Source organism: Balaenoptera borealis (assembly GCF_965194805.1).
Source record: "Balaenoptera borealis genome assembly, chromosome: 9".
Taxonomy (NCBI): Eukaryota; Metazoa; Chordata; class Mammalia; order Artiodactyla; family Balaenopteridae; genus Balaenoptera; species Balaenoptera borealis.
This window is the reverse complement of record NC_138873.1, coordinates 111,650,054-111,677,183: the sequence shown is the minus strand read 5'-3', so window position 1 is coordinate 111,677,183 and position 27,130 is coordinate 111,650,054. Positions and strand designations below refer to the sequence as shown.

General features: G+C 39.0%; 1 protein-coding gene and 1 long non-coding RNA gene across 4 annotated transcripts in view; both read left to right on the top strand.

Moving 5' to 3' along the window:
* The window catches only part of LOC309634743, a 632,894-nt gene that overhangs the window by 496,370 nt on the left and 109,394 nt on the right, over positions 1–27,130 (top strand). The gene's annotated exons all lie outside the window — the stretch shown is intronic.
* Positions 1–27,130, top strand: part of SLC17A5 (solute carrier family 17 member 5) — a 49,228-nt gene that overhangs the window by 2,711 nt on the left and 19,387 nt on the right. For all 3 annotated transcript variants that reach the window (XM_082405091.1, XM_082405089.1, XM_082405090.1), the window contains exons 2-8: positions 9,920–10,116; positions 12,115–12,348; positions 15,184–15,271; positions 17,246–17,332; positions 18,895–19,013; positions 20,108–20,266; positions 25,980–26,112. In XM_082405091.1, coding sequence (XP_082261217.1) covers positions 9,920–10,116; positions 12,115–12,348; positions 15,184–15,271; positions 17,246–17,332; positions 18,895–19,013; positions 20,108–20,266; positions 25,980–26,112 — 1,017 coding nt within the window. The remainder of the gene's footprint in view (positions 1–9,919; positions 10,117–12,114; positions 12,349–15,183; positions 15,272–17,245; positions 17,333–18,894; positions 19,014–20,107; positions 20,267–25,979; positions 26,113–27,130) is intronic.

The window sequence follows — 27,130 nt, the reverse complement described above, 5'->3', positions numbered from 1 at the left end:
ATGTACATCTAATAGGAGAAACACGATGACCATTATATTTTATATATGTTTTTATTTAATAATATATATTATATAGTATTATATTATTATATTATTATATATTATATGTTATATATATTATTATATATAATATAATAATATATTATATTATTATATTATTATATTATAATTATATATATTATATATATAATATAATAAATAATATATATTATTTATTTTTATTTAGTTATATTTTTTATTTAAGTTATGTTCTATATGTTTACTTTGCACATTTCAGAAAGTGTAGGTGTTTAAAAAAAAACAAAAAGCAAAAAAAACACTTTCCATCCAGAATTAGTTTTTTTTTTTTTTTTTTTTAATAAATTTATTTATTTATTTATTTTTGGCTGTGTTGGGTCTTCGTTTCTGTGCGAGGGCTTTCTCTAGTTGCGGTGAGTGGGGGCCACTCTTGATTGTGGTGCGCGGGCCTCTCACTATCGCGGCCTCTCTTGTTGTGGAGCACAGGCTCAGCAGTTGTGGCTCACGGGCTTAGTTGCTCCGTGGCATGTGGGATCTTCCCAGACCAGGGCTCGAACCCGTGTCCCCTGCCTTGGCAGGTGGATTCTTAACCACTGCGCCACCAGGGAAGCCCGAGAATTAGTTTTTTTTTAAGTTTTGGTGCCTGAAGGTGGAAATCTTCAGCAGACCTTAAAACCTCTCTTTCTATATGTTTGCATATGTTTTACTTATCTTTTATGTTTGTTTCTGGAACAAACCTCTATGAAATCAGCTGTACCTTATCTATGCCTATGTGTATAGTTTTATTTTTCAGAAGAGAAAAGCTGATAAAATGTTAGTCATAAAATTTTACAGCAGTTAAAAGACCTTAGATACTAACTCCTATCAGGTGGGCATCATTTTATATGTAAACAACTGAGGGCCAGAGAGGTTAAGTTCCCAAGATTGCTGTAGCCATATTAAGGACTAACCAGCGTCCTTCTAGTTTTTAGTCCCATCCTCCTTCCTCGTCACAACACTGCCACATTTGTGTTACGTTTGAGAAATTCCTATTTGCAAAATGCTTAATCATTTTTGTTGAATCCTTCACAAATTTGAAAGTTCCCTGCTCCGTCATGAATAAGAGGACATGGTTTTGTGTTATGCGTTATGCTTTATTGAGAGAGCTAAAATTAAAGTATGTTTCTGTAGTGTTAAGAATTAATACATCTCAGGGGCTTCCCTGGTGGCATAGTGGTTAAGAATCTGCCTGCCAATGCAGGGGACAAGGGTTCAAGCCCTGGTCTGGGAAGATCCCACATGCCACGGAGCAACTAAGCCCGTGCGCCACAACTGCTGAGCCTGCACTCTAGAGCCCGTGAGCCACAACTACTGAGCCCGTGTGCTACAACTACTGCAGCCCGCGTGCCTAGAGCCCGTGCTCTGCAACAAAGACAAGCCACCACAATGAGAAGCCCGTGCACTGCAACGAAGAGTAGCCCCCAGTCACCGCAACTAGAGAAAGCCCGTGCGCAGCAACAAAGACCCAACGCAGCCAAAAATAAATAAATAAATTTATTTTTTTAAAAAAAAAAAGAATATGTCTCGGGTTGACAGAATACAACAGAATTCTCAGTAACCTGTCAGTAACCTGACTGGTTTGCTTTTCGAGCATTTGGTTTTATGTAGCCAGGTAGATTTCAGAGATGCACACCAAAGTGATGGGGGACATCCATGTTGCTGCAAATGACATTATTTCATTCTTTTTTATGGCTGAGTAATATTCCATTGTCTATATGTACCACATCTTCTTTATCCATTCATCTGTCGATGGACGCTTAGGTTGCTTCCATGTCCTGGCTATTGTAAATAGTGCTACAATGAACACTGGGTGCATATGTCTTTTCTAATTATGGTTTTCCCCAGATATATGCCCAGGAGTGGGATTGCTGGATCATATGGTAGCTCTATTTTTAGTTTTTTAAGGAACCTCCATACTGTTCTCCATAGTGGCTGTACCAGTTTACATTCCTACCTACCAACAGTGTAGGAGGGTTCCCTTTTCTCCACACCCTCTCCAGCATTCACTGTTTGTAGACTTTCTGATGATGGCTATTCTGACTGGTGTGAGGTGATACCTCATTGTAGTTTTGATTTGCTTTTCTCTAATAATTAGTGATGTTGAGCATCTTTTCATGTGCTTCTTGGCCATCTGTATGTCTTCTTTGGAGAAATGTCTATTTAGATCTTCTGCCCATTTTTTGATTGGGTTGTTTATTTTTTTGATATTGAGCTACATAAGCTGTTTGTATATTTTGGAGATTAATCCCTTGTCGGTTGCTTCGTTTGCAAATATTTTCTCCCATTTTGAGGGTTGTCTTTTCATTTTGTTTATGGTTTCCTTTGCTGTGCAAAATCTTTTAAGTTTAATTAGGTCCCCTTTGTTTTCTTTGTTTTTATTTTCATTACTCTAGGAGGTGGATCAAAAAAGATATCGCTGTGATTTATGTCAAAGAGTGTTCTGCCTATGTTTTCCTCTAAGAGTTTTATTATGTTCAGCCGTACATCTAGGTCTTTAATCCATTTTGAGTTTATTTTTGTGTATGGTGTGAGGGAGTGTTCGAATTTCATTCTTTTACATGTAGGTGTCCAGTTTTCCCAGCACCACTTATTGAAAAGACTGTCTTTTCTCCATTGTATATTCTTGCTTCCTTTGTCATAGATTAGGTGACCATAGGTGTGTGGGTTTATCTCTGGACTTTCTATCCTGTTCCATTGATCTATTTCTGTTTTTGTACCAGTACCATACTGTCTTGATTACTGTAGCTTTGTAGTATAGTCTGAAGTCAGGGAGCCTGATTCCTCCAGCCTAGAGATTGTCATACTGAGTGAAGTAAGTCAGACAGAGAAAGACAAGCATGATATGATATCACTCATATGTGGAATCTTAAAAAAAGGGGTGGGGTACAAATGAACTTATCTACAAAACAGAACTAGAGTCACAGATGTAGAAAACAAACTTATGGTTACAAGGGGTAAGGGGGAGAGGGATAAATTGGAAGATTGAGATTGACATATACACACTACTATATATAAAATAGATAACCAATAAGGACCTACTGTATAGCACAGGGAACTCTGCTTAGTGCTCTGTAACGGCCTATATGGGAAAAGAATCTTAAAAAGAATGGATATATGTATATAACAGATTCACATTGCTGTACACCTGAAAATGACACAACATTATTAATCAACTATACTCCAATAAAAATTAAAAACAAAAACAAAAAAAACAAAGTGATGGGGGAAGGGCGGCTCAATACTGGTAAACCACAGGAAGTGTATAGATTCTTCTGCCTAATTTAGGTAGGAGTGAGGAGGGAATTAGGCACACACATAAAAATTCCCACACATAAAAATTCCATTCCTCACACTTTCCACCAGTTGAAGGTTTACTTTTGTATGAATGAGATGTGTCTTGTATTTGATTAAATGGATTTTCAAAATACTGTTGCACCAAGATGTGCTCATTCATGTTACGAAAAATCAGTTTTAGGTCTCCTAAGACATTTCTTTGTGCTTAAAGGCAGAACATGGGTCTGGAGGCAGGGTGCCTAATTGCCGATCCTAGTTCTGCTGCCTAACCTAACCTCTCTGTGCCTGTAAATCAGGGGAAATAATTCACCTAATTTATAGGGTTATTGTGAGGATTAAATAAGCTAATAGAAAGTGCTTGGAATAGAGTTTGGCATATAGTAAGTGTTAATTAATATTATTATCATTATTATAATCATCAATGAAGACTGGATTTTGCATTCCACAGAGAAGCTGGCACCACAAAATAAGGGCCCCATTCTTCATGTCACACTCTGTTGGAACTTGTGATTTTCTAGCTTATCATGGCACATCCTCTGCTTTATTTCATTTTTTGTTTTGTTTTTTACCTCTACTATTCTTTTGGGGTGGGAGGCAGATGGTTACATTCAAGGTTCAGTTACATAAGCGTTGTGTTTCACAAATGTAATTTGCGTGTAAATATAGTCTTAAATATAAGGTATGGAGCACTGGTAGACAGCAACCATATTACAGAAGGAAGGGAAATGGCCTTGGGTCATGTGATAATCAATGTTAATATTAAAGTAACTGAGTCCATTTTAATGGAATTTGGTGTTTTCTTGTAAATGGGTATTAATTTGGGAGCTAGGAATACATAAGGATTTATCAGGAACGAATTACCCATAAGGCAGGCTAAGACCAGTTAAATATTACCCTGTTTAAAAGCAAAACTTATTTTATCCATTTAGATAGGAAATCTTTTTTAATGCAGTTCCCTGGTCAAGGGGCTCACTAGTCCAGGCCCCCTCCTCTAGAGAAAGTCATCGTCTTTGCATAGGTCAGTGCCCCCGACCGTGGATTTCCGCCTCAGTCTCAGCCCCTCACTGCTCAGTACTTCCTTGCTCCTCCCCACTGCCAGACCCTCCCACAGTGAATAAAGGCTGGACATCCTCAGCTTTTCACCAGCCTTCCCTCGCCTCAGGCACCTCCTTGCTGCAACAGAAACCTGGCCTTCTGGGCACACCACTCCCACTCCTCCCTGCTGTCTCAAGGGGTGATTTTCTGTTATCTTGTAGTAGTTGGTGGGATCGGCTCTTCCTTACTCCACATTGATGCTTCCAGACAATCATCCCTCCACTCTCAATGCCATTAGGCTAGGCTACTTTCCCCTACATGGTTTTCTCCTGTGCCCACTTCCCAGCACTTTGCTTCAGTCATCATAGGCTTTACCACCTGACACACCTCCATCTTCTACACTCTAATTCCCACCATTATCTTGAGTGACTCCTCATCCAGCACCATGTCCCCTCAACTTCTCAGACTCCTACGTGTCTGATGACTTCCTTCCCTCCTCAGTCACCCCTTGGACCTCGTCATCTCCCATAACTGCTTTAACCACAACTAGAATTCCTTCCTACCTGCCTGTGTAACTGCTCCACTTCGACCACTCTCATTTCATCTGGACCTTCCACCCACTGACCCCTCATCTTTTTATGGAAGAGTTCACACATATACAAAAGTAGAGAGAAGATCTGTGTGTTTTATCTATTGTCAAGAGAACTTCATAGGTAGAATTGTGAAGTTCCAGCAGGAAACAACTCTCCGCTTTTAAGCCCCCTAAATATTTGTATGCCAACTCTCCCAGACACTGCTCTAGGCATTGAAGGTATACAGCAGTGAACAAAACAGAACCAAAGCTCCTGCCCTCCCTGAACGTTTATATTCTAGTGTGCATTTTCCTAAACCATTAGCCCTCCCCATTTTACTTGCTTCTTGGGTCAGAATCACAGTCCGACACTTTTATTTTCTTGTCAGCACCTCAATTCCCTGCTTTGTCACCACACCGTCTCAGTGCCAACTATCTGCTTACCTGGTGCTTGCCTCTGTGTACAGGCAAGTCGTGCTTCAAGGTCACACGCAAGGGCAGGTTGCGCCCACCAGTTTTGGGTGGGTGTCCACTCACTCAGCAATTCTGCATGTTTCACTGGGAATTTACACCCGCTTCAACAGCTTCTTAACTTCTTTTTTCAACTTCTGATTTCTCACAAATGAGAAATAACCTTGATCCGTAACAAATTACCTCAATGCCTAATGTCCAGGAAGAACAATAATAATAACAACAATTCACAGTTATTGAAGGCATATTATGTGCTAATCACTGTTCTAAGTATTTTACATGTACCACCTCAACTAATCTTTATAACCCTAATATAGGCAAAGCACTTAGACTGATATCGAGCACATCAGGCTCAATAACTATTACCTATTGGGGTTTTTTTTTTAACATCTTTATTGGAGCATAATTGCTTTACAATGGTGTGTTAGTTTCTGCTTTATAACAAAGCGAATCAGCTAGACATATACATATATCCCCATTTCTCCTCCCTCTTGTGTCTCCCTCCCACCCTCCCTATCCCACCCCTCTAGGTGGTGACAAAGCACCGAGCTGATCTCCCTGTGCTATGCGGCTGCTTCCCACTAGCTATCTATTTTACATTTGGTAGTGTGTATATGTCCATGCCACTCTCTCACGTTGTCCCAGCTTACCCTTCCCCCTCCCCGTGTCCTCAAGTCCATTCTCTACGTCTTTATTCCTGTCCTGCCCCTATTACCTGTTGTTTTTGTTGTTAAATTCAGTGCCCAGCGTCCCACTCTGAGTTACTGCAGCACCATAGTGCAGCCCCATAAGATCATTTGCTGTTTCCTTCTCCTTCTGTACTTGCTTTCCATACTTCTGTACCTGCCACTGCCTCTCCTTGCATCGCTCTCCTTCCTCGAACCTGCCGGTGGCTTCCTGCTTATTGATGAAGGTTCAGTGCAAGTGTTCTTTCTCCCAGAGGCCTTCCTTGACCATCCCCTACCTCACACACAGCACATTTATGTCACTCTTTTGTCCCGTGTTACACACATATGTGTATTGTAGCCGTTTATCTCGTTGGTATAACTTTTTCCAGGATAAACGGGAAGGGAACTCACTTTTACTGACTGCCCTTCAGTATTTCATCTAACGCACACACAACCCAGTGAGGTGGGTGGTGGTCACCTCATTTGGGAGCTGAGAAACCTGATAATGAAAACTATTAACTCACTTCCCCAAAGACATACAGCCAGTGAAAATCAGAGCTGAGCTCCATCACCAGGTCGGCTTCAATCTAAATCAGCCTCTGTTCTTTCAGCTACGCCCACTCCACATTCCTAAGTTTAAACCATGTTTTAGAAGCTGATGTTTGTTTTGATGGGTGCTCTGTTCGTTACGCAAGCATGGTTTTGCTTTGAACTTGATTTCAGTGTGGCGGGTGCCGGATGAATATTCTCTCCCCTCATCACGCAAGCATGCTTTTCTTGGACCAATTTCAAACACTGGCCAAATTCACAGGCACATTTTGCTCTATCACCATACTTTCTTGAAACAAAATCTTTCTGACTGATTTGTAATCAACCATCATTTTTTAAAACTAGTAACCCCTTATTTGTAATGTTCTTAAAATCTCATAGTCATATACTTGTGACTTCTGTGTTGGCTTTTTCTTTTCTGATTATTGACTGTGCCCCCAAAAGTTAATGTTGCCGGATCCATAACTTCTAGGTCAGATTTCCAAGTAGTATCTCTAGTAATTTGAAATCATTTTACTCACCTTTCCTCCACTTCCCAAGCTTCTACCCCTACATGATATTCACATGGTAAGGTATATCATAGTCCTAATCAATTATCATGTGGGGAGAAACTGATAACGTATGGTAAAATAAGGCAACTCAAATAAGGATAGAATGGAGTGATAACATTACAAGTCAGAGTAGCAAAAATAAAGTTGTTTAGAGTAAGAGCATTGCTGGTAACTTTGTCCCTCCCTTTCACTAACCCCCATGTCCAGTGTGTTGGCATGGCCTGTCAGTTCTGCCTTTAAAGTTATCTCAAATCCACGCATTTCTCTCCATTGCCTGGGCTTTACTCTACTTTAAGCCACCGTCACCTCTTTCCTGGAAACTTACAATAATCCCTTGAGTGATCTCCCTGAGTCTACATCCCTCACCACCGTTCACACTTCTGCCCTTTTGTCATCTCCACACAGCAACCAGAGAAGCTCTTTAAACCGTAAATCACATCTTGTCACTCCTCTGCTGAAGCAGATAATGAACTTTGTATATAGTACCTTGGCAAAGCAGACAGTACATTAATCTGGATTTTTCTTGCTCCAAATTACCCAGAGTAACACATTTTAATTGCCCAAATTTGGAAAGATTATGAGTCCCCCCCATCCAGACTTCTCTGTATATTCTTGTCCAACACAGAGCAATGATAAGGAAAATGTGCTCACCTATAAAACATGCCTTGCATTCTGCAACTGTCCTTAACTATACAGCTGCCTTTTTGCTTGGGGCAGAAAGCCAGTGTGTCTAGATTTAGGTAACAGAGGCAGCGTGAATGAAGCTTTAGAAATACAGTTTTCACAGGTCTGGATCGAACTGTGGCAGTGGTGCCATAGTTCTAATACCAGCTGTACTCCTGAAAAGGGAGCCAAGAATGCCAAATGAAAAGTTGTCTGTTAAAAGATGTCAGTCTTGCACAGAGGAAAAATTGATAGCGGTTGTTAAGTGTATGAGCGCTTGTAGAAAAGTGAGTTGGATCACAGTATATTAATATACACCTAAATACAGCTGTGCTGTATTCATTAAAGCTTCGATCTGAATCTGTACCAAAACCGTTGTACTCTGAAAAATGTGTCCTTGTGTGAGGTTAGGTCAGTGAAAACACCAGGATTCCTGAGTAGGGAAAAACATGCACGTGTGTTTTTGTGTGTGTGTGTGTAATGCTAATAAGTCATTGCCAAATAAAAGCACACATGTATTCATATATATGTATTTAACTTTAACTTGTCATTAGCAAATGAAACAGATGTTTATATCTTTCAACAGATATTTATCAAACACTCAGTGTTGACCAAACTTAAGGTGTAAAAACCTGGATTAGCCACTTTCTCGTTGTCGCTCTGGTCAGTCACCCTGAAGTCAGCTTCCTGAATTCTCATCCCCCCTCCAGTTCTGCAACTCAGTAAAAGAAGAAAAAAGAGAAAATATGTGCATACACCTATAGAGTAAAACAATAGGTCAGATTCCTCCTGTCACATGATCTGCCTTTCATTGGTTCCTCCAACCCACTCTGCCTTCCTTTTTTTTTTTTTTTTTAAATCATTGTGGTACATTCACTAACTGTGCTTTTTACTGTGGGCCCTTTAAGCAAGACCAACTGAGCAACTGTCACAGGGGCTGCAACTGTCATAGGTTCTGCAAGTTTGCTTCTGGATTCTTAAATACACTTAGTTTAGGAGAGCCTGAAGTATTAATCATGGCTTCCGATTCACACCCAGCCTCTGAGGATACTTTTCAAGGTAAGAAATTGATCAGGAGGGGCTTCCTGCCCTGGCCTTGGCAGTAAATTTTTTGTGCTGAGATACGTTTATGATGCAACGGCTGCTAGCCCATAGTAATGTGCGTGTCACGCTGAGCGCTCGAGGACTTATTGGCCATGTTGGAGACGGTTTTTCAGAAATAGTGATGCCGTTAAACCCCCTTACCCACTTTTCTCTTATCTTGACGGCTGACAGGGATTGGGGGTTTGGTTTTGACTCTGGCATGCAGATTTTTCTGAGCAAAGTTGTTGCCTCCGTGTTTTAAGAAACTGTCTTACAGTTCAGGCTCTCATGTGTTAAATCTTTATCAAAACCACAGGTACTGGGAACAAAGTCTCTCTGATACATGTTTTTAGATATGCTTCACCTGAGAATATTCTCAGAAAAATTTTCATGATTTATTAATTTGTGTACATCTAAGAAGTGACCTTTTTAGTGATTTAGACAGTATCATCTAAGTTACTCTTTTTTTTTTTAACATCTTTATTGGAGTAGAATTGCTTTACAATGGTGTGTTAGTTTCTGCTGTATAACAAAGTGAATCAGTTATACATATACATATGTTCCCATATCTCTTCCCTCTTGCATCTCCCTCCCTCCCACCCTCCCTCTCCCACCCCTCTAGGTGGTCACAAAGCACCAAGCTGATCTCCCTGTGCTATGCGGCTGCTTCCCACTAGCTATCTATTTTACATTTGGTAGTGTATATATGTCCATGCCACTCTCTCACTTCGTCCCAGCTTACCCTTCCCCCTCCCCGTGTCCTCAAGTCCATTCTCTAGTAGGTCTGCGTCTTTATTCCCGTCTTGCCACTAGGTTCTTCATGACCTTTTTTTTTTTTTTCCTTAGATTCCGTATATATGTGTTAGCATACTGTATTTGTTTTTCTCTTTCTGACTTACTTCACTCTGTATGACAGACCCTAACTCCATCCTAAGTTACTCTTTTAATGAGAGTTTTTCCACTGATCTTTATTTCAGCTCCAGTGTGCTGCTCTGCTCGTTACAACCTAGCATTTTTGGCCTTTTTTGGTTTCTTCGTCCTCTATTCATTACGGGTGAATCTGAGTGTGGCATTAGTGGACATGGTGGATTCCAACACAACTGCAGCAGAGAATAGAACTGCCAACGAGTGTTCAGAGCACGCAGCTCCCATAAAAGTTCTTCACAACCAAACGGTAAGTGCTGTTCTTCAAGCAAATGATCTTAATCCTAAAATACTTCCGAGGGAAAATATTGAAAAATACTGAATTTATTCATCCTCCAGAAACACGGACACTTTCTTCATGTAAACTCTGAATCATTCTCTTTTGTGTTTTCCCAGTAACTGGTTAGACAGTCACTTATAACTGTAGCTGCTGCTGCTGAGCCCTGATCTGTTTGAAAAGTAGCTTTTCAGTTTCCTCCATAAACATACTGTCCTTGAAGAGAATTTGGAAAAACCTGTCTGGCGTATTAGAAAATTGGGTTGTTTTAGATGCTGCTAAATAGTTTTTATGGGACCATTATTTAATAGCTGTACTACTTAAAAGGTTCCTGTTGCAGGAGGATTAAGGTAATCTCAACTACAGGATGAAAAATGAGAATGGGTCAGTTTCAAAAAAAAAAAATCTATACATGCCTCACCTAAGCTGCTGATGTCATTTTGCCTCCCTCATATTATAGTGGAATTGATAAGTGCATGTTCATCATTTGTTCAGAATTGAGTTTTACACACTTTAAACATTTTATTTTGTCTCACATGGGGAGACAATACAGGCGGGAAAGGCTGGTGTCCTTTTTTTTTTTGTGGCCACATTGTGCGACATGTGGGATCTTAGTCCCCCGACCAGGGATTGAACCCGCACCCCCTGCAGTGGAAGCCCACAGTCTTAACCACTGGACCACCAGGGAAGTCCCAGGTGTCCTTTTCTATAAGCGTATTTTCATCCATCTTCAGTGCTCACAAAGGAGCCAAACCGCATGTAGGGTGAGTCTCTCCTGCCATTTACAGACAAGATCACTCAAACAGGGAAGAGGGTTTCTGCCCAAACAAGCACATGTACAAAATAATGACTTATCAAAAATCTTTACATTGGACTTCAGTAATGTTGCCGGATATATATTTGGGTACACGTCACCCACTTTCCCCACCTCAACCTGTAACTGCTGGGCACCTCATGAAGCCCTGGAATTCTACAGAGAAGCTGCAGATTGGTACTCTAAACAAGGATAATTAGGGGTTTGCTTTGTGTCTTTGCTTTTGATGATCCACCTACTTACTTGCCCTACATCAACAGTAAAAAGAAATCCTGAATGGTTCTTAACACATGGGTAGGTTACAGGGCTATGTGTGCTAAACATGTCAGATACTCAGTCACCAAATGTTCATTTTCACCTCACTGTGTACGGCTACTAATTAAAAGACATTTCCTACTCACGTGAAGTTTCTGGCTTGGTTTAAATTCTTGCTCTTTTGTATTGCTCTATGTCCTTGTCGAAGTGCTTGGTCTGAAATGGTCTATTAATTAATGGTCTATTAATTATCTATATTTTTGCATACTAGTAGCCAACATTAAGTGAATATTTAGTGTGTGTCAGGCCTTATTTTATGGGCCTTTTTCATTTAATCTTCCCAGATCACAAATCCAGTAAGTAACAGAGCTGGGCTTGAACCCAGGCCTGGTTCCAAAGCCTAGCTTGGCCACTGCAGTATCCTGTTCAGTAGCTTTCTGGATTAAACCCGTGCCTTTTTTTGAGCCTTCTTTGTCATGGTCATTACAAAATATCTACAATTCATCCCATAGTCTAGTTTCATAAAATAGCAAGCCTTCCGGAACATTATGACTTTCAATGATTTTCGATTCACTTCTAGAATCTGCATGTCTGTATCAGGGTGACTCACCTACCCAGTAGAAAGTCTGCATGTTCTTCAGTCTAAAACAATGGTTCTGGGGAGTTCCCTGGTGGTCCAGTGGTTAGGACTCGGCGCTTTCACTGCTGTGGCCCAGGTTCAATCGCTGGTCGGGGAACTAAGATCCCGCAAGCCTCACGGCCAAAAAAAACAAACAAACAAACAAAAAAAAAAAAAACAGTGGTTCAGAATTACACTTATATGTACTCACATGCCAGTAAGAGAAAGGAGCCGTTTCATCAAGGTCTTAAAAGGCTGTTCTTTTTCCTCCTACTCGTCACAGGGTAAAAAGTACCGATGGGATGCAGAAACTCAAGGATGGATTCTCGGGTCTTTTTTTTATGGCTACATCATCACGCAGATCCCTGCAGGATATGTTGCCAGCAGAAGTGGGGGAAAACTGCTGCTGGGATTTGGAATCCTCGGCACCTCTGTCTTCACCCTGTTCACTCCCCTCGCTGCAGATTTCGGAGTTGGAGCCCTCGTCGCACTCAGGGCTCTAGAAGGACTAGGAGAGGTAATTTTTTTTCTCTTCTGTTATTCTTCTTACCATGTCTCACTTTCTTGTCTTCTTAAAGATACCATTCTTTGATATGAATATGAACCAGAAAAAATGACATTGGAAGATAATAGGGATTTATTTTTTAGTTAGAAACTGATTAACTATGAAATAACATGAGTAGATTTCACTTGTGGTCAGTGAGGTCTTGAGTGGGAGCACTCCTAAATTAGAAGCTTTACTCAAAGACTAGAGAAAACATTTTCTAGGGGGACACTTCATAGCTGCCCCTACTCCCTCCTACTGAGGAGATAAGAAACCACTATTAAAACCACGAAGACAGGGGCTTCCCTGGTGGCGCAGTGGTTGAGAATCCGCCTGCCAATGCAGGGGACATGGGTTCGAGCCCTGGTCTGGGAAGATCCCACATGCCGCAGAGCAACTGGGCCCATGAGCCACAGTTACTGAGCCTGCGCATCTGGAGCCTGTGCTCCGCAACAAGAGAGGCCGCGATAGTGAGAGGCCAGCGCACCGCGATGAAGAGTGGCCCCCGCTTGCCGCAACTAGAGAAGGCCCCTGCTTGCTGCAAATAGAGAAAGCCCTCACACAGAAATGAAGACCCAACACAGCCATAGATAAATAAATTAATTAATTAAATTTTTTTGTAAAAACCATGAAGACAGACCATCCTACCTCTTGAACTTTTGCCACTGTTTACCTCTGCTCCATCATTGATTGCCCAGGTCTAAAACATATTTTACCCAATAGACTGTCATGTTGCCTTGTTTTCCTTTACATTTGTTGTTTTTCATAGAACTTCTTCTTTGTCATTTGTTCTTTTTTCTGGTCCTCTAACTTAGAGGCAAATAATTTATCGTTTTATGTAGCTATATTTTTTTTAGTCCTGTGATTCTTCTGGCCTTTCTGCTGCTTTTAAAATTGTTATTATTAAGTTTTATCTTTTTTTTTTCTCTCCTCCTGAGATTTCTATCATTTTTTAATTTTAAAACTTTATTTTTTCTTTTCCTTTCCACTTCTCTTTTGCATTTCGTCATGTGTACCTCCACCTTTAAATAATGATCTCGTTTCATTTCTAACTTTGAACTTCTCAAGGCATAGGTTTATTTTGCTCTCTCTTAACATTTCTTTAACCAAGCAAGACAGTGGCCTCTGGGTTTAGTATACAGCTTAAAGGTTATTTTGTATCATGCTGTGTAGGAAAAACACTGACTGGAGTAGTAAAATCAGAGTTTGAATAATAACTCCACTGTATCTAACGGTGGAACCATAGGTTATAATATAAATATTATACAAATACAGTGTATAATATATAATATAAATATATTAAATACCTGCCCCATCCTCAGTCACAGCTCAGATGTGATAATAATTGCTAGAAAACTTTGGAAATTGCCAAGTGCTTTTTAAATTTAAGCTTTGGTTACTCATCTGGACATTCTTATTTTGTCCTTATCGAATAGGGGTGTACCAAATAAACCCTTCTTGACTACAAAATAAAATTACCCCCCTACTAACAGGTTCCTTTTCTCCTTATCTAAGTAAAATATATGTTTTACAGATAAACTGAAGTTCTAAGAGGTTAACTGATCTTTCTGAGGCTACACAGCTAGTGAATGGCCAAGGAGAGCTGTGAATCGACTGCTGCAAGTCTACCAGGATCTATTCCTTCCTGCTCCCTTGTAGCATTTCCTCCTCTCCCAAGCCTCTGTGAACCTCCCTGCCTTCACTGTTTTGTTGCTTCTCCATTATCAGTAATTAGCATTTTTTTAAATTGAGGTATAGTAGATGTACAATATTATATAAATTTCAGGTGTATAACGATTCAAAATTTTTACAGATTATACTCCATTTATAGTTATTATAAAATATTGGTTATATTCCCTGTGCTGTATAATATATCATTATAGCTTATTTATTTTATACATAGTAGTTTGCACCTCTTAATCCCCCACTCCTGTCTTGCCCCTCCCCTAATTGGCATTTACTAAGCTAATTATCACCAGAAAAGAAAAAAATACTGGTAAACACTCTAATTGAGCATTTTTTGGTAGTACCATTTTTTAGTAGGACCATTTTTCCTGTTGAGTAAGGTGAATCTGAATTTTCTTCTAGTATCCCACAGTATTAGCTCAGTATTTTTAAAAGTTATGTATTGGTAACATTCCCATTGCATTCAGGCCATAAATAAAGTAAATGAGTAAAATTCACCGTGGAAAGCTACCTTTATATCCTCATTCAGTACATTCTTTTTTTTTTTTTTTTTTTTAATTTTTATTTATTATTTATTTATTATGTTTATTTTTGGCTGTGTTGGGTCTTCGTTTCTGTGTGAGGGCTTTCTCCAGTTGCGGCGAGTGGGGGGCCACTCTTCATCGCGGTGCGCGGGCCTGTCACTATCGCGGCCTCTCTTGTTGCGGAGCAGAGGCTCCAGACGCTCAGGCTCAGTAGTTGTGGCTCACGGGCCCAGTTGCTCCGCAGCATGTGGGATCCTCCCAGACCAGAGCTCGAACCCGTGTCCCCTGCATTGGCAGGCAGACTCTCAACCACTGCGCCACCAGGGAAGCCCTCAGTACATTCTTTTACATTTTTTGTAACCCTTGCCTTGCAGTCCTCAAATCAGTTGACAGAATCCACAAATCTTTGTTCAGGTTTTGAAAGTACTTCATTATGAGGTATTTGCACTCAGCACTGTAAAGACATCTCACTCCGTGAAACCTGATTCTAGTTTGAGTCTTATCCGGAAACTTCTCTTGCAACAAAATACTCAGCTGAATTTAAAACATTAACAGAACTACCTTGTATTTCGTCAGAAATACCTTTTTCCCTTCCCAGGGTGTCACATTTCCAGCCATGCATGCCATGTGGTCTTCCTGGGCTCCTCCTCTTGAAAGAAGCAAGCTTCTCAGCATTTCATATGCAGGTGAGATAGCTGTCAAGGCTTTCGCTACAATTTGTTATCTGTATATCAGCCTTGGGGGAAGGGCACACAGCAGAATCAGGCAATGTCAGGTGCTTTCTTCGGGGAAAACTTAAGTTGCAGGGGTATAAATTTATTATTAATGTTCTTCTTTGGCTCACCAGCATATAACAATGTGGCTTCACTGACTACTGTCATTTTCTCCATCTGCCATCGTTTATTTCAAAACATGTTGCCTTTTCAGATGTTGATATAGAGAATGCTTTAACAAAAACAAAGCCAAAAAAAAAAAAAAGCTGGAAAATTGAACACTTTTGTCCTTAAATTGTGATTTGATTTGATCATCTGATAAGCTGGTCATGACTTTCAACCCCTCCCTTCAGACACCTTGTTTTCTATGCATTTATTTGCTATCATTTTGATCTATAGGTAAGATAGCATGAGCTTTATATGTGAATTATAATTTTTCCAGCTCACACACTGAATGAAAACTTTTTGACCTGACAGCTTTTAAATACAGTTATTGAGAGAGACCTCTCTGCGGTAGCTTTTAAGCTAAAATCTGAAGGATGGGAATGAACCAGTCATGCGAGGAGCAAAAAGGAAAACATTCCAGCCAGTCAGAACAGCACGTACAAGGGCTGTCAGGCAGGAAGTAACGTAAGGGTTCAAAACAATGAGAAACCACTGTAGGTGTCTAGAACACACTGAATAAAGGGGCTAATGGCATAAGATGGGGTTAGAGAAATAGACAAGAGCCAGCTTACATCAGGGCTTACAGGCCACAGGGAGGAATGTAGAATTTTTTTTCCAAAATACAATGGGGAGACATCAGAAGTTTTTAATCGAGAGAGAGACATGATCCCATGTACATTTTAAGAAGATTCTTACAGCTATGTGGAGATCGATGTAAGAAATCTGATGAGAAGTTCAAGAACAGGCAGTATCAGTGGTTCCCCTTTGCCTGTTGAATAGTCTAAGCTCAAACTAGGGGTCAAGATTCTTTATGGTCTTCACCACTTCATTTTAGCCAGCCTAGCCCTTGACACATAGTGCCTGGCATGGAACAGATATTCAGCAACTATTCAACCCGGTTTTCTAGCCTTCTATTCCTTTCCTTTACCCAATCGAAGTTCCCAAACCCACTTTCTGCTTTCCTACTTTCATTCATTTGCTCACCCTGTTACACCTGCCTCTATATCTTCTTTCTTACGGGACCAGATCTTGCCCGTCTTTTCAAAGTCCCACTGCTGCTTCTTACATCTTTTCCTGATCTCTAGAGGTCAGAGGTAATCTGTCCTACATTTGAACTTCCATATTGCTCTGTGACACTCAACACTTTCTAACATGTAATAATTATTTGTTTATATTTACTTCCTATATAAGACTAAAATTTGAGACCAGAAACAATGTCTGATTATTTTAGCTCCCACTGTACCTACTAAGATGTCTTCTGTTTGGTGGTTAAAATGAATTTTATCACTTATTTATCCGAAACAATTGTGTGTAATATATTTGGGGCAAATTAGATTACCAAAAGCTTCGTTCTTTTTTCACCAGGTGTGCTGCAGTAGGTTATGTTTAGAGACCATCTTTGAGCCTTTCCCCAAACACTTGGCTTTCTAACACATTTACTAGTAATGTGGCATTTACTGGCTCATATTATAATAGGTCTTCTATCGACTGATGCCTTCTAATTCATCAGTAGATGAATTCATCTAATTCATCAGTACATAATTGTAACTAATATAACTACATATTAATGTATACATTTTACATATTGTGGGTTTTCTAGTAAATGATCCCTTAAGAGAATGGGTTGTTTATATTTACATGTGACTAACTCAACTCCTATAGGATTTGAATCACTCTTTCTTTTCCCTATTGTCTGTCGTCCATCTTCTTTAGGCTGTAGACCTGTGTCCCCTCTTTGTTCATTTTTCTCCAAAGTTTACAAAGTCTTTGTTGTTACTCTAGGAGCACAGCTTGGGACAGTAGTTTCTCTTCCTCTTTCTGGAATAATTTGCTTCTATATGAATTGGACTTACGTCTTCTACCTCTTTGGTAAGTTTATTCAAAAATGTAACCTAAATTATAATGTGACAGATCCAAAATGTAATAGTGGTCTAATAATTGGTTAAGATATGTATATTCCAATTCACTGAAGTAACCATCTCCTAAACCACAAAGCTCTGAAACACATACTGATAACCTGTTTTTCAAGTTTATGTGGTTAAAATGATCTAGCTGAGTTATGATCTGATGTTAATTTTGGAATATTTGTTCAATAGAAACTGCTGTTGAATCCAGGACTTAAATGCTATACTTACTATAAAAATTGCTGTGTTGTTTATTATAAAAAATGTATATTTTGAAAATATTTCTTCTCAAACAAAGTAGGATGCTCTCACTTGGTAGTTTTAATCTTTTTTGTTTCTTTGTTTAGTCCCAGGGCCTTTCATTTCTCAATCTCAATAGCAGGATGATACACATATTTAATAAATTAGATTGCCATGTAAACATTTATGCAGGAAATATATCTGCAATCAAATAATAAGAACCTGCAGTATAAACAAACAAACAAACAAAATAACTAATACTAAACTTTCATTGGGTTATTTGTATGGAAATATGTTATTATAAGTGTTTCAGACATTACATGAAATTTCTAAAAATAAAAAAAATAAAAAAACAAATCAATAAACAAAAGCAGATACCTGTGGAAATAATAGATTGTAGACTTTTATTTTTTAAAAGGTTTGTCTGGTAGACCCTGATAGGCAGAGTCATGTGGTTAAAAGTTGTTCTCTTCAGGTGCAAACTTCCCATTATAAAATAAATAAGTCATGGGGATGTAATGTACAGCACAGTGATATTGTGGTACATACTTTTTTTTTTTTTCGGCTGCGTTGGGTCTTCATTGCTGTGCGTGGGCTTTCTCTAGTTGCGGCGAATGAGGGCTGCTCTTCATTGCGGTGCACGGGCTTCTCCTTGCGGTGGCTTCTCTTGTTGCGGAGCACGGGCTCTAGGCACGCAGGTTTCAGTAGTTGTGGCATGCGGGCTCAGTAGTTGTGGCTCATGGGCTCTAGAGCGCAGGCTCAGTAGTTGTGGCACACGGAATTAGTTGCTCCACAGCATGTGGGATCTTCCTGGACCAGGGATCAAACCCATGTCCCCTGTATTGGCAGGTGGATTCTTAACCACTGCGCCACCAGGGAAGTCCCTGTGGTACATACTTGAAAGTTGCCAAGAGAATAAATCCTAAAAGTTCTCATCACAAGAAAAAAAAATGTTTGTAATTTTGTATGGTGATAGATGGTAGCCAGATATATTGTGGTGATTATTTTGCAGTGTATATAAATATCAAATCATTATGTTGTACACTTGAAACTAATGTAATGTTATATGTCAGTTATACTGCAATTTTTTTTAAAAGTTTTTCCTCTTAAAAATTTATAGGAAATAATACAAATTGCAGTTATCCCATTAAAGAATTATGAGAAGAACTTGAAAACAAAGCTGAAACCAATTTTTCATTAAGTTTATAGTTACGTAATTTTTTCAAGACAGAAAAATTGCTGTTGGTGCATTCTCATTTCACTTACCTATTATTTTTCTATTTTAAGGTGTAGTTGGAATCATTTGGTTTATTTTATGGATCTGGTTAGTTAGTGATACACCAGAAACTCACAAGACAATCTCCCCCTATGAAAAGGAATACATTCTTTCATCATTAAGAAATCAGGTAAGGACTTTGGCACATTTTAGAAATAATTTCAGAACCTTTTTTTTCTTCGGAATTAAGATACCAGTTTTTTTTAATAGATATTTCTGTTGTGCACACTCTAGGCAAAGTAGAGCAGGCAAATTAAATAAATGTACAAGTACTGTTTTGTTCAAGAAATGTCAATTCTTTCTAGTTTAAATCTATGAAATTTAGAATCTAGAAATTTATTTAAATCTAGTTTAAATCTATGAAAAATTGCTTTTCTAAGTCATTTTAAACCTTCTATTTACTTTCTCTTTAAGAATCTTTTGAAGACATTGTTGATCTTGTAGACTTGTTTTAATTAAAACTGACTAATAAAGTCCATAAATCCATTTTAAAAGGCAGGTGTAAACTGTAATATGCTTTAATATTACACCGAGGGCAGACCAACACGTAAGGATGCCATTAACCCCTTTTAATTGGAGAGATCATACAACATGTGATGGTCTGACATATTCCAGGGCCAACCTATTTGTTAAATATTAATAGAGCTTAATTTCTCTTTTTACAATAAAAGTGAGTATAGATAGAAGATTGTTATGTCTTTCCACACCACGGTGGATTATCTTGCTACTGCTGGGATGCTTACGTCCTGCTTTGAAGACCGTTACTCCAGATGGCTACATAAAAAACCTTCTATTGCACAGTTCTTATAGATCATTGTAATTGAATAAAGATTGGAGAATGAAATATGAATTCTAATAGGGCTTCCAATCTCTTTCCCTTGCCCTTATGTCAGCCTCTGAATTTGATTATTGAACTGTCCTCTGTTTTTTAGGTGGAGAAATTAATATTGCAGGTGACTTCTGACATTCATAAGGAATATTTAGTTTGACATTTTAGCTCTAAGATTACATTTCTGTTTTTTCTTTAAATCTGAATCATGGAGTTTCTATTGCTGTTTAATATTTTAAAAGAGTTGTTTAAAAATCTGGGATTTAATAATCAAGGTTGATAACGTATTCTAGATGGAATTTTAGCAGATCAGATACAGATCTAAACATGGCATGAACATAGCTGTAGCTTATCCTAATTATGCCTGTTTGTTTTTTGTTTTTTTTCTTTTTCAGCTCTCTTCACAGAAGTCAGTGCCATGGACACCTATGCTGAAATCACTAGCACTTTGGGCTATTGTAGTTGCACATTTTTCTTACAACTGGACTTTTTATACTTTATTGACCTTATTGCCTACTTATATGAAGGAGGTCCTAAGGTTCAATATTCAAGAGGTAAGAAAAAATAAGTATCCGCTTCTTATAGAGAGTATACAGAATTTGTTTTTATCTATGTGAGACTCAGTTATTTTGCATCTTCCATTTTACTCTGATATACTAAATTCTAGAGACTGCTCTTTTTAGCCTTGCTTGTTCCTTTCCCTATGTGTGTTAACTCTTGATTCAGAGTATCTTGGCTGTTATCCCCTTTAACTGTGAAGGTCTTACTAGTCCCCAGTAACATGCCAGGATCTCAGATGATAAGTGCAGGTGGTACCATATTCCCTTGGGATGGTAGCCCGACTCTGCTGGGAGCCGAGAGGGGCGCTGGGAGACACAAGGTTCTTGTACAGAAATCACTCTGCAGTGTTATCCAGGTGTTGGCAGAGCTATAGTTGCAAAGCTGTGTAAGACAGACCCCCCACTAAAACTGCCAGTTCCTTCTGAACTCATCAAACTGAGGCAATTCCTATTATCTCTATGTTGACGGATTTTTTCTTTAAAGAGATTGAAGAAAAACCTAAAGAGAAAGAGGCACAGTTTGTAAGGAAATTTGGTAGTGTTTTTGCCTTCAAAATGAAGGATAAATCAAAGATGTAAATGTTAGGAGCTAAAATGATAAAACTCTTAGAAGTGTACATCCTTGTGACTTTGGGCTGGGCAACAGTTTCTTACATATGATACCAAAAGCACACATGACCAAAGGAAAATATAGATAAATTGGGCTTCATCAAAATTGAAAACTTTTCTTCCTCAAAGGACACTATCAAGAATAAATACCCACTGAATGGGAGAAAATATTCACAAATCATATATTTGATAAATATATAAAGAATTTATACAACTCAATAATAGAAAGATAAATAACCCAAGTGTTTAAATGGGCAAAGGATTTGAATAGACATTTCTCCAAAGATATGCAAATGACCAATAAGCCCATGTAATGATGCTCAACATCATTACTCAGTGGTTTGCACAGCAAAGGAAACCATAAACAAGATGAAAAGACAACCCTCAGAATGGGAGAAAATATTTGCGAATGAAGCAACTGACAAAGGATTAATCTCCAAAATATACAAGCAGCTCATGTAGCTCAATATCAAAAAAATAAGCAAGGGTCTTCCCTGGTGGCATAGTGGTTAAGAACCTGCCTGCTAATGCAGGGGACACGGGTTTGAGCCCTGGTCCGGGAAGATCCCACATGCCACGGAACAACTAAGCCCGTGAGCCACAATTACTGAGCCTGCGCTCTAGAGCCCGCGAGCCAAAACTACTGAGACCGCGTGCCACAACTACTGAAGCCCGTGTGCCTAGAGCCCATGCTCCACAACAAGAGAAGCCACCGCAATGAGAAGCCCGCGCACCACAATGAAGAGTAGCCCCCGCTCGCCACAACTAGAGAAAGCCCACGCGCAGCAACGAAGACCCAACACAGCCAAAAATAATTAATTAATTAGTTAATTTAAAAAAAAAAAAGCAACCCAATCCAAAAATGGGCAGAAGACCTAAATAGACATTTCTCCAAAGAAAATATACAGATTGCCAACAAACACATGAAAGGATGCTCAATATCACTAATAATTAGAGAAATGTAAATTAAAACTACAATGAGGTATCACCTCACACCGGTCAGAATGGCCATCGTCAAAAAATCTACAAACAATAAATGCTGGAGAGGTTGTGGAGAAAAGGGAACCCTCTTGCACTGTTGGTGGGAATGTACATTGATACAGCCACTATGGAGGACAGTATGGAGGTTCCTTACAAAACTAAAAATAGAACTACCATATGACCCAGCAGTCCCACTACTGGGCATATACCCTGAGAAAACCATAATTCAAAAAGACACATGCACCCAATGTTCATTGCAGCACTATTTACAATAGCCAGGTCATGGAAGCAACCTAAGTGTCCATCAATAGATGAATGGATAAAGAAGTTGTGGCACATATACACAATGGAATATTACTCAGCCATAAAAAGAAACAAAACTGAGTTATTTGTAGTGAGGTGGATGGACCTGTGTCTGTCATTCAGAGTGGAGTAAGTCAGAAAGAGAGAAACAAATACCATGTGCTAACACATATATATGGAATCTAAAAAAAAAAAGTTCTGATGAACCTAGGGGAAGGACAGGAATAAAGACGCAGATGTAGAGAATGGTCTTGAGGACACGGGGAGGGGGAAAGCTGGGACGACGAAGTGAGAGAGTAACATTGACATATATACACTACCAAATGTAAAATAGATAGCTAGTGGGAAGCAGCTGCATTGCACGAGGAGATCAGCTCGGTGCTTTGTGACCACCTAGAGGGGTGGGATAGGGAGGGTGGGAGGGAGATGCAAGAGGGAGGGGATATGGGGATATATGTATACATATAGCTGATTCACTTTGTTATACAGCAGAAACTAACACAACATTGTAAAGTGATTATACTCCAATAAAGATGTTAAAAAATAAATAAATAAAATAAAATTGATTTGCCAAAAAAAAATACAGAAATGGAACACAAAACCGTAATGAGATACCACCTCACACCTATTAGAATCAGAAAACCAGAAAATAACAAGTGTTGGTGAGGATGTAGAGGAAACAGAACCCTCATACGTTGCTGGTGGGGATGTGAAGTGGTGTAGCCGTTATGGAAAACAGTTTGGCAATTCCTCAAAGAGTTAAACATAAAGTCATTATTATGACCCAGAAATTCCATTCCTGGGTCTATACCCAAGAGAACTGAAAACATACGTGCACACAAAAACATGTACATGTACACAGAAGTTCATAGCATTATTCATAATCATGAAAAAGTGGAAACAACCCAAATATGTATCAGCTGACGAATAGAGAGACAAAGTATGGTGTATTCCACAGTGGGTTGTTACTCAGCCACAGAGCAGAAGCCCTGGAAGTAAAGCAGCAGCCTGGGTGGTGAATGTGACGGTAGCAAGGCTGACTGCACAACTGCATTGGTTGCAAGGACTGAGAGCTGTCAGCAGCGTTGAAGTGAACCGGTCCGTCACCTCACTTCCAAGGCATACCGAAAACACTGGCCACATGGACCGAACCTTAAACTTCACCCAAACATCTAAGCTGTGAAGAACTCCTCTGGTTACTTTTGAAAAAAAGAGATCCATTATACTGAAATATATCCACCAGTTGTACTGACAGAAGTTAAACAGAAATGAGGCTTCACCAGTAGCGTGGGATGGATTTGTTGCAAGCAACCTTGCTTTCCCTAAGCTCTCTGTTAACAGAGCCCGACTGTAGTCTCCTACTGTAGTGACAAATTGCATGCAAATTTAAAGATCATTCCACTGAGGCTTCTATTTGAAATTTTCCCAGGAGAACTATAGAAAGAATGAAATATCAATAGCTGACTGGTAATTAGTATAGGTACTTAATTGCCGTCATTTATTTTTTATTAATTTTTTTTAAATTCTATAATGAGAAACTTTAAAACTAGAATATTTTTTTCTTGCATTTTCATACCAAAAAAGGCATTTTCTTTCTGAATCAAAATTAAAAGAAATGTGAACAGAGTTTGAAAATAATTCTCTTGTTGTATAGAAGCCTCTTTTTTAATGGATTTTTTTTCTTGAAAAATCAGCATATTACATTCATGAAATGGCCTTTGTTCAAAATAAACCTTGCTTTGAGAAGCATTGTATTTAAAATTATAATCTCGTTAATTAAAATTTTTAAAGCTCTTTATCCTTTGTTTTAAGCTTGCTTTGTTACATAAGTTTATTTTCATTAGTTATCACCACTTTTCTTTTTTCCTCGCTTTTTCCTAGTGTCCCTATTTCTTACAGCTCAGTGAGAGTTGGGGCAATATCTGTTACCCTATTTTGGATATTAACATTTTGGAATCAGTTTTTTTTAATAAATGAATACAAGGAACCATATCCTTGAACAGAATGCTTAACAACTGTGGAAGATACCCATGGATGTATAAATGTTGAAGATTTTGTCAGGGGAGTTTTTACCATTGGAATTTTAAGTGGGAAAATTCAGTAACTCTGATGAATTATCGGCCTTATCCCACCAGAGGACAAAGCCAAGATCAGAAAATTCTCTTCTCTATTTGCTGCAGTTCATGTGTAGGGTTCTGCCACAGATAATGATAGATGTGATCCCACTGTGCAGAATTCTAAATGGAATAAAATTTAAAGAGGAAATTACTCAGCTTAATACCAGAAAGAAACAAAAATCTTCAGCCACAGAAGTAAAACTGGAAGCATGCAACATCTGAAAATAGACCACAGACTAGGATGAAAAAAATTAAATCTTTTCTTAAGCACACTTAAATTCAAAATATTAACAAATTTTGCTGGTCTGTACCATTAATGATGCTTAGATAGAATTATTACCATATTTAAATATCAACGATAAAATATCTTTCTACCTTTTTTGTGTTTGTAAATCTCTAACAGGTGTACCCATCTCTCTCAGGCTATAAAATACTTTTGTTTTTATCAGAATTGGGCCATTTAGGCTTAGCACCTCAGGTCTGTGCTTAAGGAAAAATGAACAGAAGAAAGAAATTTCTTTCTTTTTTTTCTGAGTATATTTTCTTCATTTTACAGAATTTGTGATTTCCTAAAAAGCTGACTGTCGAGTCATTTCCTACAAAGCAAATAACACATTTCCATGATAAATTCTGCTTCACGTCTCGTGGTGTTTTCATTTTGTTTAGGTGGTGATGTAAAGTGAAAGGAGAGAGGAAAAAATAGAGCTCTCTCTATCACCTCACCGCCTTTGTGCTCTGCTCAAAGCATGTGCGAGTGCCCCAGGCACTTTTTTTTTTTTTAACTGCATCTTGATTTTGCATACTTAAATTTCAGAACAAAATAAACAAAAAAAACCACAATACACAACATTCAAACCCCATGTCAAATGTGGAAAGGGATAGGACTTGAGGCCCTTGTATCCTGCCTTAGACAGAAGGACAAAAATAAAACCAGTAGACGTCAGCAGAGGGACCAGGTGGGCCAGGGCCACTGGGGCTGCCGCTGGGGGAGCCATGGGGTCACTGTACGGAGGGAACAAAGTCTGCAGGTAGAAACTCCTCATCTACTTCTTCCAGGCGAAAGGCAGCCTCATCCCCCTCGAGGTGGGGGATCTCATCAGGAACAGCAGCCCTGGGCTCCCACGCTGTCACTTCATCCTCATCAGTGCCCATGCCCAGCTCGATCATGCAGTAGAGGCGGTTGGAGCAGGTCTGGGGATCCTCAGGCGAGAAGCCGGAAGAGAGCAGTACAGTTTCGAACAGCACCTAGACGGTGCTCACTTTAGAATAATTCATTAAGCTGTACATTTGACTTACGTGCTTTTCTCTATCTGAATTTTATTTTATAATAAAAAATATTTTTAAAGTAAATAAGTAAATGAAAACTGTCCCGTGGGGAAAATCCATAGGCTAACAGGAAGACGTCTTCTCTCACTTGAAGCTACAGCCCAAGTCCCAAAATGACATTCAAGATTACCCTGAGCATACTAGACTATGGGGAACTCTGGTTCCCTCTGAGACAGGCTCTCTGGGACTGCGTTGAACTGAATCCCATAATCCTTATAAAAATCAGACTTATTTACTATATTATATAAAAATTAACAGAAGATTGCTATGTATCTCCTTTGCTTTCATATGGTAGCGGATGTGTGTGTGTATATGTTGTTTTGGTTCTTCCTCCCTCCATAATTAATTCCGGATCTTCTTATTCCTTCCAGAATGGGTTTTTATCTGCAGTCCCTTATTTAGGCTGTTGGTTATGTATGATCCTGTCTGGTCAGGCCGCCGACAATTTAAGGGCAAAATGGAATTTTTCAACTCTATGTGTTCGAAGAGTTTTTAGCCTTATAGGTAGGTAAAAATGAATCAGGTTTTCTTTTGGTTTACAATTATTTACTGTGTTTACAAGGCAAGGCAAAATAAAAATGATAATAGTAGTCATTTGTTCACATATTAAAACAATATATTTTAATGCATGTAGTGCATGTCTATACAAGATGGTTCTTTTTGAATGATGCATTTTGAGGATTAAGATTTATAATATCCTATTATCTCTACCATACCCTCGTAACTATAAAAAATGGCATGCTTTGCTGAATATCTTCCCCAGAATTTTTTTTTTAATTTATTTATTTTATTTATTTACTTTTGGCTGTGTTGGTTCTTTGTTGCTGCGTGCGGGCTTTCTCTAGTTGCAGTAAGCCGGGGCTACTCTCTTGCCTTGCGCAGGCTTCTCATTGCGGTGGCTTCTCCTCTTGCGGAGCACGGGCTCTAGGTGCGCGGGCTTCAGTAGTTGTGGCGCACGGGCTTAGTTGCTCCGCGTCACGTGGGATCTTCCCGGACCAGGGCTCGAACCCATGTCCCCTGCATTGGCAGGCAGATTCTCAACCACTGCGCCACCAGGGAAGTCCATCTTCCCCAGAATTTTAAAAATCACTTTGTTTTCAACTCTAAGTTTGCAATGAAAATAAGATTTTTAAGTCTCCATCCCTTTTCTATTTTAAATTTCAATCAAAAATGTATACTAACATCATTATATCAAATGAGGAGCTATAAATCAAAGCTGTAAATCAAAGGAACCTTAAATAATCATGTGTTTCAGAGTCTGATTTCAGAAAAGTGAATTTTAAAACTATGTAGGACAGGGACTTCCCTGGCAGTCCAGTGGCTTCCACTGCAGGAGGCACGGGTTTGATCCCTGGTCTGGGAACTAAGATCCCACATGCCATGTGGCGTGGCCAGGAAATAAATTTTTAAAAAAAAACAAAAAAAAAACAAAAACCTGTGTAGGACAATTATTCGAGTAAGTAGAGACCCTCAAAGTCACTGATGACTGTACTTCAATAATTACATTGTAAAGGGACCCTAT